At 40.4% G+C, this 12056-nt stretch overlaps 1 protein-coding gene across 5 annotated transcripts in view; it reads right to left on the reverse strand.

Moving 5' to 3' along the window:
* The window catches only part of ASAP2 (ArfGAP with SH3 domain, ankyrin repeat and PH domain 2), a 93776-nt gene that overhangs the window by 57098 nt on the left and 24622 nt on the right, over positions 1 to 12056 (reverse strand). For all 5 annotated transcript variants that reach the window (XM_081906083.1, XM_081906082.1, XM_081906079.1 and 2 more), the window contains exons 2-4: positions 7385 to 7457; positions 4109 to 4254; positions 153 to 227 (exon numbers count right to left, since the gene is read on the reverse strand). In XM_081906083.1, coding sequence (XP_081762209.1) covers positions 153 to 227; positions 4109 to 4254; positions 7385 to 7457 — 294 coding nt within the window. The remainder of the gene's footprint in view (positions 1 to 152; positions 228 to 4108; positions 4255 to 7384; positions 7458 to 12056) is intronic.

Raw genomic sequence — 12056 nt, forward strand, 5'->3', positions numbered from 1 at the left:
ATTATGAACAAATTTCCTTAGGAAGCCCAATTGGCGAAAGCGTGCCTTGGATTAAAACCTCTTTTGGTTTACAAACGGACCTCCGGAATGGATTATGGTTGTAAACCAAGGTACCACTGTATTGGTAAAATATATAGATATATACAACATACCCCTTTCACTCCTTTTAGATCTCCTTTCAGCAAACTGTCCAGTGGAAAAGTGATGATGTTGTTCATGTTCTGGATCTACAACGAGAATTGCAATAGTTTTAAAACATGTTCGCTCTTAGGCTCAGTAGCCTTACTTTGCCAGACAGATCTAGGAGCGTCCAAACCTTGGGGAGCAGCGAGTCAAAGAGAGAACAGTGTGAGTGCACATAACGTATCATTATGAAAACATAGCAGAGATAGCTTTCTTGAGCAGGCACCAATTCCTTGGGGAGACCTCATGGTGCCTCTTCCTGTGCTTTGGTCCCTAAGAGGTGCAGGACTCTAGTTTCCACATTTGAGGAAAGGGAAAAGATAATGGCAGGTTCCCTTCTTAGAAGTTTGCAGGCAGCCTTATTTCATCATTACTAACTCACAGTGCATAAGGTGTGGCTGTTTTCTCTTGCTATTGCGTTAAATTTTAACTTCATCCAAATAACAGCGCAGGCATGCTGGCAACAGATGGAACATTATACTGTATATGTGTGTGATCAAAATTACCTATAAGTGTGGCTTTCTGTATTTTTTTTTAATCACTAATTCACCTGATGCACTCTGTAGTGGTCTGTGATCATTCTCTACTTAACAAACTGCTTTCCCTATAATGATAAAAGCACAGAAGAAATAAAGGTTTTGAAACAGGGGTCTAAGCAACTGTAGACTACAGAATAAAGCGAATCAACATATGCCAGCAATAAATAACAATTCAATCTAACGCTAGCATCAAGAAGGGAAGCTCAAACCTAAAGAGACAATCAGAATACAAAAATAATTGGTGTTGGCTTTAGCAAGAAACAATCCAAAAGAAAAACAGGACTTCCCAAAGCTTTTTTCTATCGCCACATAATCAAGGAGCCATTTCAGGTGCAGCACAAGGCCATGGGTCAGTTCATGTGTAACACTAGACCAAACCATGGTCAATGTCTAAACCAAACCATGGTTTAGTGTGAATGCCTAAGCGTATGAGCTCCCAAAGAGGAGCAAAACCAACTACCAACTCAGGTTCAGAGTGAAGCAGCCATGATCTCTTCTTTAGAAGCCAGCACAATTGCATGTTCCTGCTAAGCCAAGGTTAGCATTACATGCCAACTAGGTCAACGGCTGCATTAACACGTAACACTAACCCGGGGTTTAACAATATATAGATGAGCTCCAGTGAGTTGGCTGCAGTATTCCAACACATACTGCTACACTGAAAGTCCCTTCATATGGTGCGCATATGAATAGATTTTTAACCACAATGGATGTAAGTATGACTTGATGGTTGAGGGGTATGCTATCAGCATTAAGTAAACTTGTCCATACAGTCTTCCAAAGACAAACTAACCAAAGTTACCTGAGACTGTCACCATACAATTGTCCTAAAGAAAGTTGGAGGCAGTTTACACAAGTGTATTCAGTGATCAGTGCCAAATGAATGACAGAAGCTTTGGCAAGGAATAATACTGCGCTCTGCCAAGGAAAGTGTTTAATTACTTTTTCTGGAAAGTGCTCCACATACTGATATCAAGGCAAACAATAAAAGGGGTTTCACAAAGTGCTTGGAAATATTATACACACAACACAGAAGTGAGCTCTCATGAAAAAAAGGAAGAAAGACACAAAGTATTAATTTTCAAGTTGATTAAACCCACACACACACAATGACTCTATTTGAAATTTCATTTTCATGAGTGGAAACTAAAACATAACAAGTGTTTTTGAAAACAAGAGTTTAGCAAGAAGGCTTGTAAAAACAGTAAAAGCTAGGAGCTCCATTAAATGGTTTTAAATTGTGGAATTTCAAAACTAAGGTATTAGGGGTTTTTTTAATCTAACCAACCCAATGCTCAACAGAGCCTATTCCACTACTCATTTCGTAGAGGACTGCAGGCTAATTATTACCAAAAAAAATCAACAAAAGGAATCAATCACAAAGGTGATGGAGGGAAAGGTTCATTTGGAGAAAATAAGTGTATGGGGGGAAAGGGATATTGACATTTGTCCTTATAAACCCAGTCTCTGTGGTGTTTTATAGTAAGATTTTAAAAAACCACAACCCACTGGTTTTATTGGCTTTATTTCAACTCAAACACTCCTAAATCTGTCCACACGCTGTGTACCCCTTCCCACATGTCTGCAAACATTTGACATCTGCAGCACAACATGTTAACTGTTTCCATCTGATATGAACTTCATTTAAGGTTAGCTATGCTACACTCACTCCTACTGCCTTCCCTTCCACCTCTCCTTCTTGGTACTGTTTTAGGATTATGCTCAATTGGTCAGTGATTAGGTATCGTTAATGGCCCTTCAATGCATACAGTTTTTCTCTGGATGCTGCCATCATCTGGCATCTTATGTGAGTCTAGGAAACAAGTACCGTATTTTTCCATGTACAACATGCCCCCATGTATATGACGACCCCCTACTTTTTGGAATTACAGTGGTACCTTGGGTTAATTACTTAATTCGTTCCATAGGTCCATTCTTAACCTGAAACTATTTTTAACCTGAAGCACCACTTTAGCTAATGGGGCCTCCCACTGCCGCTGCACCGCCAGTGCATGATTTCTGTTCTCATCCTGTAGCAAAGTTCTTAACCCAAGGTACTATTTCTGGGTTAGCAGAGTCTGTAACCTGAAGCGTACGTAACCTGAGGTACCACTGTATCTATAAAAGAGACACACAGGCACTCATTCTTGTCTAGCTCGCAGATGCCACCAATCGCCTGTCCCCCCTCTACACTATCCGTGTATAAGACGACCCCCAATTTTTTACATTTATTTATAATGAAAAAATATCATCTTATACAGTTGTGCCTCCAGTTATGTATCCCTCCGGCTACGTAAACTTCCGGATACGTATGCGGCAAACCCGGAAGTATATTTCCGGGTTTTTGCCCTGTGCGCATGTGCAGAAGCACTCTACCGCTATGCGTGCGTACACAGCAGCAGTCCCTCCGGTTGTGGAAACCTTGGGATCTGACCGGAGCTCAGGAACTGATCCCATCTGCAACTGGAGATACCACTGTACACGGAAAACTATGGTACTTAGGATAGGATATACTTGCCAGTGCATTGCCACAGTACTCCCAGCTGTGCAGGGATACCACATTGGCATTAAAGATAGGTGTGCTGCTTATATGTAGAGTAATATATATATTACTGAGAAAAGATTTTTTTCAACCATTGGACAACTGAGAAGATGACAGAGCAACTCACACAAAAACGCCTTGCTGCTCACTCTTGAGGCACTAAATATTACATAAGTGCTGTAATACTGGAAAGGGCTTGTGAGTGGCACAGCTGTCTTTTTTTAAAGTATCTTCTTCCAACATCCGAACAAACACTATGAGTGCCATTCAACACAATCATACTGCGATGCAATATGGAGACCAGGTCAAAATGACTCATCCTCTTCCCCCATTTTTCATTCCCAGCCCCCAGGAGAGGGTTCGGTTCAGTCAGAGGATAGCTATTAGTGTTATTAAGGGTTTAAAAAGAAACCAATTATAAAAGAGGCTGCAAGTCTCTCCTTGAGACGGCTAGATAACAAAGTTGTCTTTACAATCATTTACAATATCCACTGCATGCACACATGAAACATTTCCCCACAGTAATCAGATTTCAACTCTATAGACATTCACATTTCCAAATTAAAGCTCTGTTAGCTAAGCTTCAGAAACAGATATTCGGTTTTCTTTTTTTGAAAAAAACACTACTAAGTCAAAGTATATTCTACTGCACTTCCTCAGATGCCACTGGAAGGTTACTGCAAAATTTGAAGGGTAGCTAAGCTTAATGTCTATCAAAGCTTTGGACTTTGTATGAGATCAAGTATTAAAGATTAATTTATTCTGGTTAAAAGCTAAAGCTACACCATTCAGTTCCAGGTCTACATATAATAATAGTTTCAGGGAGGGCCAAATTATCTCATACCAAGTTTTTGAAGAGCGCCGTCAACTCCTTTGTAAATACTGCAAATTTTAGAAATGCTGTTCCTAAATCTGGATCATCCCTGCAGACGCAGTTTCCTCCAAATTTCTCCAGTGCTTGAGTGTACTGTTCTTCATTCTCCACATGAGCTTCAAAGAGAACAAAGATTATGTTAATTTCAATAGCTGCAATACGGTCTCCACTAATGTAAAATAGCCCCTGCAGTTGGAAAATAGTTGCATTTGAACACTTTCAATTTTTTATTTATATTTTAAACATTTGTTAAGATTCAAAGCAACCCAATAGATAAGTCAACAATGCATAATAGATTAAAAAAATCTCCAAAATGGAGGTAAAGGTCATCAAGGTGTCATAACATGCAAACAAAAACCCCTCTATTCCTTAGATCCTTGCAAATCAAACAGCTTAATAATTTAATAACAATCACTTATGTCTTATACATAAAATTCTAACAAAAACTGGCTAATTAATTAACAATTACTTTGTTGCTAGTCCTGCCAGGAAAAGTGTCCCATTTCATTACAATGGGGAACTATCACTCTGCAACAAAACGAACAACGCTGCATGTATATACAAAGTGCACATACAAAGTGTATGAATCAGGGTCCAAAGTATCAAAACAGCTCTTACAAAGGTAAACAGATGTGGAACATAGTAAACAGATAACATACAGGAAAAGTGAACAGAAAATTCCAAACATTCAAAGATATAAAAGTAAGCCAGCCTAGAGAGGCAATCGTCCTTTCCAACACTGTCCCTCTAACCTAAGTGTGCACAATGTTTTACCCACATTTGCAAAGGTTAGGAAGGAGCTGTTGATAAGACTGGTATTGCACTTTGGGGGGCTGCAGTGCTAAACCCATGGGAACAGTGCCTCAGGCTCTGTTTGCTGCAAGGTATTCCCACTTCTGAAACATTGCAGTCCCCTTTGCCAGCAAGCATGCCCCACAGTTTGAGAACTACTCTAGCAATGTGCAGTTCTGGTGTCGGATGCAAAAGACCAAACCTGGGATCTTCTGAATGCAAGCATGTGCTCTACCACGAGCTACAAATATTTTCCTCTGTATTTTAGGGTTGTCACACTGGTCAACTGAGAGTTATTATATTATTTGCCAATTGTCAATTGGATTGTCACTTATTGGATATGCTGTAGCAGTGGATTTCCTTTAAGGAGTAAGGCTATCTGACTTTTGAGATCCCTTTCAACTTTATGGCCTTGTTCACACATCGTAGTGAGCCAAACTATAGCTTGTGAGCTTGCAAGGCCCCTGGAGAGGAGCTCAGAGCTGCTTTGTTCATTGTCAAGTCTTTTTTTCCTTTCCGATGAGCTAGGCCAAGGTTTGGCTCAACGTGTCATCCAAACCAGATCTTGTGGTTAAACTCCCTCCTTGCTAACCGCCAGCTGTATCCATGAACAAACCCTGGCATGGAAGTAAAGAAGAGAGGGAGGAGCAAAGGATCCTCTCCAGGAACCTGCATGACTGAGCAGTCCTGATAACCCATAATTTAGGTCACCATGATGTACAAACCAGGCCTATAATTCTGTAACTCAATGAGGCCAAGATTGCCACTGTCTTGGAAGCAGCTTACCTTTCAAAAAAAAAAGTGTGGTTTCATTTGCTAGCAATGAGGACTTGCTAACCCAACACTACCCAGGGACAATCTAGCTACATAGCTGTGAATCTCCTACAGGCTGCTTTGTCTAAGCTGCAAAGATCTCCAAAAGAGAAACATAAGCCTTGCAGAAATCTTTACCTCAACACTCAGAAGGAAAATGAATTGATATTGAGTGTGCTTTCAAACTGCTAGGTTGGCAGGAGCTGGGACAGAGCAACAGGAGCTCATTCTGTCACAGGGATTCAAACCGCTGAGCTTCCGATCGGCAAGCCCAAGAGGCTCAGTGGTTTAGACCACAGTGCCACCCGTGTCCCTCATATATATTAGTAACTTTGTATCAAGTGATCAATCAATCAATACCTAACTTATAGCAATTATTTACATTTGTTGTTATAGATGTCTAAAGTCTCGTTTTTGTTTTAACAAAGTTTATATTTATTAAATACTTGGCCATAATTTGATGGTATTTGACTGGCCAAATAACCAACTACATGGCAGTTACAGCTAGTGTAGGAATTACCACAAGCATCACTTGAAACTTGCATACAGATCACCAGGCTGCAGTATTGCACTCAGATGGCATAACACATTACAGTGGAACCTCTACTTGCAACCATAATCCATTCCGGAGGTCCGTCCGGAGGTCAAAACGGGTCGCTGGGAGAGGCGCCATTGTGCGCAGGTGCAGGCAGCGATTGCCCGCTTCTGCACATGTGCGAACGGCAGCAAACCCGCCGGTTACTTCCAGGTTCGCCGCTGAGTTTGGGCGAAATGGACGCAAGCAGAGGCGGATGTAAGAAGAGGTTTGACTGTATATGGAAAGTTACTTTCAAGTCAGGAGAAATACAATGCACTATTAGTAAAACCCATAAAACTAAGTTTGAGGTCTTTGCAAAACCATTACTAAACTCGTTGGCTGTGGTGCAGGATTATTGTCTACAAATGTCTTCACAATGGCCCAACACTTGCTCCTGGCAAACTGTTATCTGCAAAATGGAACCCAACTTTATGAACACACATTATAATGGTTTGGACATTATGCTAATCTATGATAATTGATATACCCAACCACAGTTAAGACTAGCAACAGTTTGTCCAACTTTGGGCACAGTGTTGTGGTTAATTAGATAAAGATTCCAATCACCAGTAGAGGAGCGGGGAGTATTCAAGCCCAAGGCTCATTCATCTAACTTTAAATCACAGTTTAGAGTTACATTCTAACAAGGCCACTCCCTCTCCCCTCCTCTTTCAGAACCATTTCACTCTTACTTCCCAGTATCTACTATGATTCTAAATTACTTGCGTACCAATTCAAATTTTTCATTTTCAACCCCATGCCAAACCATGTTTTCAATCTTTGATTTGTGGGGAACCTATGGATTTTATCAAGCATAACTTGCATCAGTGCGTACGTAAACAAAGAACCATGGTTAACTCTAGGAATGGAAAGCACTCAAGAAAGAGGCAACATAAAGTGCTTATTCATGAGCTTCTGGTTGGCAAATCAGGGTTCATGGGGAATCAGCATTATGTCTGCACCAAACACGCCTATAACACTTTCACAGATATTCCCAGCAAATGCATAAGTAGGACAAGTTTTCAAATACTTAGTTTTTAGCAATGTAGTTAGACTGTACATACCAAGCCCAGAAATATTTATGGCTTTTACAGATTTCTTCATTTTATAAAGAACAGTTCGGTCAACATCCAGTGCCTATAAATAAAGGAAAATAAGAAGCTTTAGTATTTATAAGAAATCAGCTCATTTAAATGGCTACCAGAAAAAAACACAAAAACCCTTACATAATGCAGTAATATACTGACCAGCTATTGTTATAATTTAAATATATTTATATAGAATGTTCATTAGAGGATCTGGTTAGCACACTCCATTATCCTCAGGAAAAAAGGAGGTGAGTGTTATCCAGCATGCAAAGCAGATTAATTTGTATTATTAATATTGCCTTAATAGTCCCAACATGAGCCGTATTGTTAGCATTCCTACAATTTTGATCTAATATGGAAATTTCCAATAGAAATCTGGACTTCTATGTAGCTGACGTAGCAAACAGGCCAGTATATTAATAGCAACATTAACAACAGACTTCCATTGGGTTTTATATGATTTATTTTATTAGAACACCTGACCATATTAACTTGCTGCCTGCTGTGATCCAACGAAGCAGACACAGCTTTCAATAATGCCATGTTTTCAACCAAGGCAACATATTCATGAGCTTCCAAAAGCATCATGAACGCCCTATCAAAGAAATTAAAAGATGCTCTAATGATCTTGCCTCTAAGCATGAATAGTAAAATAATGCAAGGCTACCAAAAGCCAGTGTAAGTGAAGCAGAGCAGGCAAATCAGTAGTTTAATTCTCAGAAGAGTGACAAATCTTCATTTGGTCTAGAACACCACCAACCCATTTCCACAATACACTGCAAACAATGCCAGTGTTGTGTCGACGAAGCTTATTTTGTGCCTCACGGAAGTCCCTAGAGGTTTGTTGAAGTGCCCTTTAAACAATCTCTACTATCTACAAGCTCTGTTTTCATCCATCTGATGAAAGTAATAGCTGAAAAACTGAGTTGCTCAGTGAAATATATTAGTGAAATATATCTTGCATGATTTCCATTCCTTAAATATGTTAGGTGTACCTCAAAAACTAAAATACTTCCAAGAATAAGGCAGACTTTTCATAAGAAACCCTCTGCACACAAACACATACATATAAACTTGTATTACTGTCACCAAACTCAAAATATAGAGAAAATACATAATTTGGCATGTGTTCAGTTGTTTAAATGATTTGTGAATTCAAAGGATTTAGGATTCGGGGGGAAACAACCCAGCAATGACATTGTATATGTATATGTACTTTCACATGTTTATAATATAAAACATCACTGTAACCAGCAAAATTCATGTCAAACTGTCAAAGATGACAGCAGTATACATGCTTTGTTTTGTTCTTCACAGGATACATTAAGCATTTAAGTCACGCTGAAACCCTGCTGGGTTATGTATTTCTGTACAGTACACTGAATAATTAACTTTACTACAAAACAAAAGGAAACACACACACACAAAACTGGAGTTTCCAACCAAAGCTACCCAGACAGCCTTGTAAAATATGCCCTGTTCTTTCCTTTGTCTGTTTTCACTTTTAAAAATAATAATTTTAAACATGAGCATTTCCTCCAGTGATTTCAGTGGAATTGTTCCTTTGCGGGAGCGGGGTAATTGAGTGGTGACTAAGTAAAGCTTTTAAATGTCTTAATGGGGCTTGTTTTTTGTGTTTCACTCCTCTTGTGTGAAGAGCATTTCCCTTTAGTCCTTTCAGTGCCTTCGCTCCTTCCCAGCACCTGCAAATAATTTTCAAGGAAGCTCACGCTATGCATTTCATCTTCTGCTTTAAGTCTAAAAGCATATGGATGCTTCCTTTTTAACTCTAATAAAAAGCATGGCAAGATGTTTTCGGTTCCTATGTCTCTTTTGTTCTCCAAGTGTCAGAAACAATGATTCTTAAAATGGCTTCTGGTGATGTCTTGTAGGACAGCCATGTTCACTGAGGTACCACACTCCTCCATTTTCTTTTAAACTGGAAGGAATACGTCTTTTGAACATTCAAATATCAAGTCAAACCTGATGTTAGTTATAACATCTGGAATATATATATATATATATATATATACACACATATATTTGCACAGTGCAGTCCCTTCACCTGCTGCAAACAGATCTATCACACTTCCCAGCCAGGGATCTGTAGGATAGCATATTATTTATTACATAATAATAATGTGATTAACAGTGATAATAAGGTGATTAACATTGGTTTTAACAAACAATGTTAACTTCCTTGGCTTGGCTTGGGTCTCAGCAAACAACACACATTTCCCTCCTTCCCAAGCCAAATTCCAAAATCTGGACCCTGTGGAACACCTGATGACAGCAACTGGAACATGATAGATTCTGAAGGATTCATCTCAGCCACTGGAAGCTCACAAGCCCCTGCACCCTTCTTCAACTCACTTCCATTATCATTTCCTCAGAGATGTGGAAATGGAAGTATCACCAGAGGCCTCTCTGAGAAATGTCCATTTCCCCCGCTCCCACAAACTGTGATTCCTTGAGAGCTGTAAAGTCAATACAGTGGTACCTCAGGTTAAGAACTTAATTCGTTCTGCAGGTCTGTTCTTAACCTGAAACTGTTCTTAACCTGAGGTACCACTTTAGCTAATGTGGCCTCCCGCTGCCGCTACGTGATTTCTGTTCTCATCCTGAAGCAAAGTTATTAACTCGAGGTACTATTTCTGGGTTAGCGGAGTCTGTAACCTGACGCGTCTGTAACCCGAGGTACCACTGTATTCCAAAGAAATGGGCGCTGGAAACTGGCACTTTTTGGAGCATCTGACTCCTTAGTATGAATATCAAGGACTCCAGAAACTGTATGTTCCAGGGTTCTGTGCATCTGGGATGCTGCTGAGCATGCTCATAACAGCAACCTCGGCACAAAGGAATGCTGTTTATGGATCCTGAAAATTACAGATGACTCCAGTGCCCTGGAAAACCACATTCCACAGGGCCCCAAAGACCAGTGATGTGCCCCCCCAAGACTTCAAAGCACCAGAAGACAGAGATGTGTGCATTGAAGAAAAATTTCCTGAGGAAATGTAATGCAATGTAGTGAAGTACTATGATCTGGACCACGCATAGGTAAACTCAGCCCTCCAGATGCTTTGGGACTACAACTTCCATCATCCCTAGCTAACAGGACCAGTGGTCAGGGATGATGGGAATTGTAGTCCCAAAACATCTGGAGGGTCGAGTTTGCCTATGCCTGATCTGGACATATTCCTATTCCAAGCTACTGCATTTGAATGTTACAACAACTCTATTTGCAGTGGAGAAAAAGAAATATTATTTAACTCACAGTGCCCTACATTTATTATAGATGTGAAGTTTAAAGTTTCATTTAACACCTGATTAACATTAATAAGGGAGGCGGGTGGCGCTGTGGTGTAAACCACTGAGCCTTGGGCTTGCCGATCAGAAGATCAGCGGTTTGAAGCCCCGCAACAGGGTGAGCTCCCTTTGTTCGGTCCCAGCTGCTGCCAACCTAGCAGTTCGAAAGCACGTCCAAGTGCAAGTAGATAAATAGGTACCGCTCCAGTGGGAAGGTAAACAGTGTTTCCGTGCGCTGCTCTGATTTCGCCAGAAGTGGCTTAGTCATGCTGGCCACATGACCCGGAAAAACTGTCTGTGGACAAACGTCGGCTCCCTTGGCCAGTAAAGCGAATTGAGCACCATAACCCCAGAGTCGTTCATGACTGGACTTAACTGTCAGGAGTCCTTTACCATTCCCTTTTTAAAATTAATAAAGATATGGCAGCGGAGAGTGTCCATTCATATCAAAGATGCATTGCTCAATTTCTTCCTATTTCAGTTGGTGAGTAAACCTTTTAATACTGCCCAACATTTCAATTACCCAGGTTTTATTTTATAAGAAATATAGAAATGTATCAGAGCTTAAGAATGTCCCATTTAGAAACACATTCAACCAGCTTTTATTCAGAGCAGCACCCACTAAAGTTAACGGGCCTAAAGTCGTCACGTTCACCAATTTCAATAAGTCTACTTTGAATACAACTTACCTGAATCCCACTCCTAGGGAGGAATTCACCATAGTACATGTCAATCATTCTGTTGGTGCAAGCTTTTCACCTTGCCAAGCAAGTCAACCCCCACTCTCCTCCCACTGGGTGCTATTCTGTGCGCTCTCCCGCCGCCACCCCCCCAAAGCCAATTTTGGGGGTCCATGGGGGAAGGAAGGAAACTTCATTGCATTAGTGGAACTCCTTGTACAGGCTTCTGTTGGCAGGCCTAATTAGTTGAATCCCACCCCCAGGGTTGTATTCAACTCAGTCCTACTCAGTCCTACTCAGTCCATGAAAATAATGAAGCTACATTACTAGGACAAGCATTGAGCACCACCCTTACTCAGAAGGAAAATTGCCCTGAGCCTTTCCCTCCCCTGCTAACACTCAGTCTACACCCAGACATGTCTAAGTTACACGCCAGACAGATAGACCATTACAATGAGTCACAATATTGTTTCATTTCTTTACAGGGTTCATTTGACACTATTTTTACAACCACCAACATAACCAATTTGCATTGTGCATCCTGATTTTTATATCTGTGAGGCACTTCAAACAAACCCAGAAAATAACCATGAGTTATACAGATTGGCACAAGCAGGTGTAGTGATTTATTTTTAGCTGCCAATTAAGTGACTAGATTTCAG

The sequence above is a fragment of the Podarcis melisellensis genome (genome assembly GCF_964234715.1).
Source record: "Podarcis melisellensis genome assembly, chromosome: 3".
NCBI lineage: Eukaryota > Metazoa > Chordata > Lepidosauria > Squamata > Lacertidae > Podarcis > Podarcis melisellensis.